Raw genomic sequence first — 4,991 nt, forward strand, 5'->3', positions numbered from 1 at the left:
CCACACTAGGCAAGTGCTAGGGGGTAGAGTATAACCCTTCACCCACCATACTTTTTTACAAAGGATTAGCAAAAGCCTTTAATTTGAAACCACCCCCTTATGACCTTGGCACATCATCAAATTCAAGTGTAGATGAAACACATGGACTCCATGCTTATGGTGTCAAATCTCAATTTTGTTGCATGTTCTAGGGTTCAATCTGGCTTCCAAATTTGGGCACCTCTCCTCCACCCTAGCATCTCTTGGGATAGTTTCCTAAGACGTTAAAATTCTCTTTTTCTTCTTCCCCCCCCTCCCCCTCTCCTCCCTCGTCGTTTAGGATAGTTTCCTACGACGTTAAAATACTCTTCTCTTCTTCTTCTCGTCTTAAGTCGTTAAAAGTTACCCTCTTCAGATTCTTACTGGGCTATGTGCAACTGAAAGAGTTTTCAACGTGCTCCCATGGAGCTTCCAGCAGCCTTCCCAAGTACTACCCAACGCCAGAATGCGGTGCTGTTTGTACCCCCACTGCGCGTTGTGGCGCCTCCAGGGGTACTTCCATACTTGCCCCAAGCCTTCGATCCTTTCTTTGTCTTTCAGGGTTTCCGCCCCGACATCTTCAGGCACAATGGAGAAGGACGTAGCAGCACCCCTCCTCCTCCTGCGTCTCAAGCCTCACATGCAGAAAATGGCATGGCGAGTGAAAACTTTTCTCCTGCAAGTGCAACATTTAGCAATTTGAGGGCCAGATTTAGCTCGGAAGCACAGAAAGCTGGTCGTGAACAAGCAGAATGGGGCCCTGGAAATGCAGGAGATGGCTGTAGTCTCTCAGTAAATCATGGGGACTCGAATTGTCCCCCTTGTATTGAAGAGCATGCCAACAAGACAGAAGAAGCAAGCAATACCTGGGAAAAACCGATTGCTTCTGAAAGTGAGAAGGTGGACATCCCAAGGACTGCTCCATGTGAGAAAATGGACTTCTTGAGTGATCAGCAGCAGATGGTAAGCACTAATACGAATCATAAGAAGAGGATTCAGAAGATGAACATGTCAAGCAACGAGAAGCTAGAAATAGGCAGAAAAGCCCCCACATTTCAGCAATCTAACCAGAAAAAGAGGAACAGAGAATCAAAATCTCCAAACCGACGGGCCATAAAGGCTAGAGCTATAGGAGCATCAATTTCTGTCTCTCCTCATGAAGCGGTAATCAAGACACTCAGATTGTACGATGCCTTGCGTCACAATTTATTGCTGGAAGAAGAGAGCAAAGGAAAGGATGCCAGCAAAGGCAGTAGACCAGACTTGCAGGCTGGCAGCATCATTCAGATTAACGGCCTTACGGTAAATCGCAGCAAGAAATTTGTTGGCCCTGTTCCGGGTGTAGAAGTTGGTGATCAGTTTTACTTTCGAATGGAATTATGCTGTGTTGGAATGCATGGCCCTATTCAAGGGGGTATTGAGTATCTAACAACAAAAGAAAGCGAGTACAAAGTTCCCGTTGCGACAAGCATTATCTCTTCAGGAGGATATGATGCCATGGATACCGGGGAGGAGCTTGTTTATACGGGCCAAGGTGGCAAAAGCGCACAAGATGGTAAATCTATTGAAGATCAGAAGCTAGAAAGGGGAAATCTAGCATTAGAAAACAGCATGAAGCATGAAGTTCCTGTGAGAGTGACAAGAGGCATCAAAGATAGTGCCAGTCCATCCGGTAAAACCTATACATACGACGGCCTCTACAAGGTGGAACAGTGTTGGTCTGAGAAAGGCAAGTTTGGGTTTGAAGAGTACAAGTACAAACTGTGCAGGTTACCCGGTCAACCTAATCTTGGATCGGCGGCCTTAAAATTGTCTAATACGTTGAAGTACAAACCCAATACCAGAGAGGGATTGTTGCTAGCAGATGTTGCTGGTGGAAGAGAAGGTATGCCTGTTTGTTTGGTGAACACTGTTGATGACCTCAAGGGACCTTCTCCCTTTGAGTATGCTACTAGCTTGCAGTATCCACAAGGGGCTAATTATGAGCAATACGGAGCTCCCCAAGGATGCAATTGCACAGGTGCTTGCAATGCAACTCAAGCTTGTTCTTGCTTTTCGAAAAATGGGCATGCGTTTGCGTATCTAAACAATGGAATTTTAGTGAAAGAAAGAAGCGTTATATATGAATGCGGTAGCAATTGTCAGTGCTCTTTCAGCTGTCGAAACAGGTCAACCCAGAAAGCATTAAAGTTCCGTTTGGAAGTGTTTAGGACAGGGGACAGAGGGTGGGGTTTGAGGTCATGGGACACCATTCCCGCAGGGAGTTTCATCTGTGAGTTCACCGGAAAGCTCATCCAATCGACACAGCTTCCGCTCACCAGAGACTATGTTTTAGATGCTGGTAGATTTCCTAAAGTCAGTCCTTCTTGGGGAGATGCGTCGAATCTTCTGAATACCCAGTCCTCGAGTGCTACTGCTGGTACTTCGTTGACAGATTTTATTGTTGACTCGAGCCACATTGGCAATGTATCACGATTTATCAACCACAGTTGTTCTCCAAATATTTTGGTTCAATCTGTTCTGAGGGATCATCAAGATACAAAGCGACCTCATCTTATGCTCTTTGCTATGGATAACATTCCTCCTTTTAAGGAGCTAACACGAAATTATGGGTCTGATTCTATTTTTGATGTGCCAGGAAAGCAATGCCTATGCAAATCAGAAAATTGTAAAGGGAAATTTTATGAGTGAAAAACAGTTTAAACTTACCAGGGTATTATACTTCCCACTCGACAATGTTGTACCTCAAAAATCTTTTTGATTTGTAATTTATATAGCATATACTAAATACATGAAAAGACTTTTCTGAGGCTACTAAGAGTGTTTTTGGAATGTCCATAAAGGTCTGTTAAGCTCAACACCAGCTGCTTCGACTCAGGTAAATCAATACTTCAATACTACGTTGAAAGTTTGCCATGCAGAGGCGAAGCATTGCACTCTGTGATCTTTGTGGTGGATTTGTTTGAACTTGATTGATAGAGTGTAGCTGCTCTAGCTGAAAATGGAAGGTTGTCTGTAATGTTTATGAAGGATGCTGCCGATTTGACATTGCACTCTGTGATCTTTGTGGTGGATTTGTTTGAACTTAGCCAACAGGTGGATTTGCAATGTGGAGGCGAAGCACTCTGTGATGTTTATGGTGGATTTGTTTGAACTTGATTGATAGAGTGAAGTTGCTCTAGCTGAAAATGGAAGGTTGTCTGTAATGTTTTGAAGGATGCTGCCAATTTGACATTTAGAGTCTGTACAGGCATTTGCGTCGCCTCTATAAATGGGCAGAAAGGTGTGCTGTTGTGCAAAGCACAACTGCATTAAGCATGAAAGAAAAACAGCTAAAAGTAGTTTAGATTCTTGGCAGCATCAGGACCGTTTCTATTGCTGTGGAAGTTCCTTGATAAGGGCATTTTGTAAAATCATTAAGTATCACTTAGGCATGCAGATCTGCTGTGCGAAGTGAACTGGGTGTATGTAGGCACATTGTGGTCATGAGTTGGGACAAATACAGGATATTTTTGGTCTGCTGCAGGTTTTGTTCCATCTGAAAGCCGTGGGGACAGACAGGACCAGTCATTGGGGTGTACACATTTGAGAAAGTAGGAAAAATGCACCTGAGCTGCTTGCAAGAGGCTGCTCAAGATGACCCTTGAGAACTCCTTCTTGATAATGGCTGAAGTGCAAATGTGGTGTAATAGCTGGCTCATTGCTGATTAATCTGCTTCTGTCATCATCTCCTTCATGAGATATTGAAGGAAGGAGATTTTTTTTTTTTTTTTTTGGGGAGTGTGATGCCTGGTGGCCCGAGAATGAGGGCGTGGTGGTGCCTTGCTTGGCTAAGTGCCATATCTCTCTTCAAGGTAATTCTTTCAAGGATGAAACGTGATGCAGCGAGCTTGTGAGATGGTGCCAGCTGTGAAAAGTTTGTTGTAGCGCTTTCTATGTGGTGTGGTGGTCTTTTGGTGAGGTTAGCCTATCTCGCCTTCTTCAAAGAGTCGATTGGTGGAGCACTTTGCTTGAAATCATCAGCCTCTGGATTTCATAGTAGCGTAGTCACGAGGAATGGCCATTTTTGGGGCCCGGGTGCTGCGTTCTATTTTTCCTGTTCCGGTCCTTGTTCTGTGTGAATATATGTCGTCACATAGAATGACAGTTTTTGCCTGTTGTGGCTCTCCATTTGTTGGAATTAGGGTTGTAGAGAAACGCACACAGCTTGGAGAAGACGAAGGAAGCTCAAGGCACACAATAGAGAGTGCGTTACTTAGTGTGCAATGGAAAGATAGATAGCCCCAGAGTGATGGGCGTATATACAATGCTCGGGGGAAAAAACCTCCTAAAGAGGGAAAAAATGCCCCGGCGGTCCTAGTGTGTTCACACACATCACTACCACATGTATATGGTAACAAATCCCCCCCGGAGTGATGCGGTGAACAAGAGCTGGCACATGAGTAAAAGGAAGTGCCATGCCTTGAGGACATGATCAGTCCACAAAGAGGAGTAAGCCCAAAGCTTTGCGGAAAGCTTTAAGCTTCTCACGAGACAATGCCTTTGTGAAAAGATCTGCAAGGTTGTCCTGTGTTGGCACATAAGTCAAGCTGATTGCTCCTGCTGAGAGCCTCTCTCTGACATAGTGGTAATGCACCTCAATGTGCTTTGTGCGAGCATGAAAAATTGGGTTCCTCGCAACTGCCAATGCGCTCTGACCGTCGGTGTAGATAGTGTTTGCAGTGTCTTGTCCAACACGCAAATCAGCCATAAGGCGTCTGAGCCATACACACTCAACCGTAGCTGTGAAGACTCCCCTATACTCAGCCTCACAACTTGAAGTGGCCACAGAAGGTTGCTTCTTGCTTAACCATGATATACATGAACTGCCAAGCATGAAACAAAAACCACTTGTGGACACTCGCGTGTCAAAACAACCAGCCCAATCTGAGTCCGAAAAAGCATGTAAGTCTGGCGGCAATGATCCCCCCTTG

General features: G+C 44.9%; 1 protein-coding gene across 1 annotated transcript; it reads left to right on the forward strand.

Moving 5' to 3' along the window:
- Positions 1 to 371: 371 nt before the first annotated feature.
- Positions 372 to 2,830, forward strand: LOC147423968 (histone-lysine N-methyltransferase family member SUVH9-like). Its single transcript, XM_086501943.1, has one exon. The coding sequence runs from the start codon at positions 442 to 444 to the stop codon at positions 2,707 to 2,709; it is 2,268 nt and encodes a 755-aa protein (XP_086358069.1). The 5' UTR covers positions 372 to 441; the 3' UTR covers positions 2,710 to 2,830.
- Positions 2,831 to 4,991: the final 2,161 nt, after the last annotated feature.

The sequence above is a fragment of the Adiantum capillus-veneris genome, chromosome 26 (assembly GCF_014529385.1).
Source record: "Adiantum capillus-veneris isolate H3 chromosome 26, ASM1452938v2, whole genome shotgun sequence".
Classification (NCBI taxonomy): Eukaryota; Viridiplantae; Streptophyta; class Polypodiopsida; order Polypodiales; family Pteridaceae; genus Adiantum; species Adiantum capillus-veneris.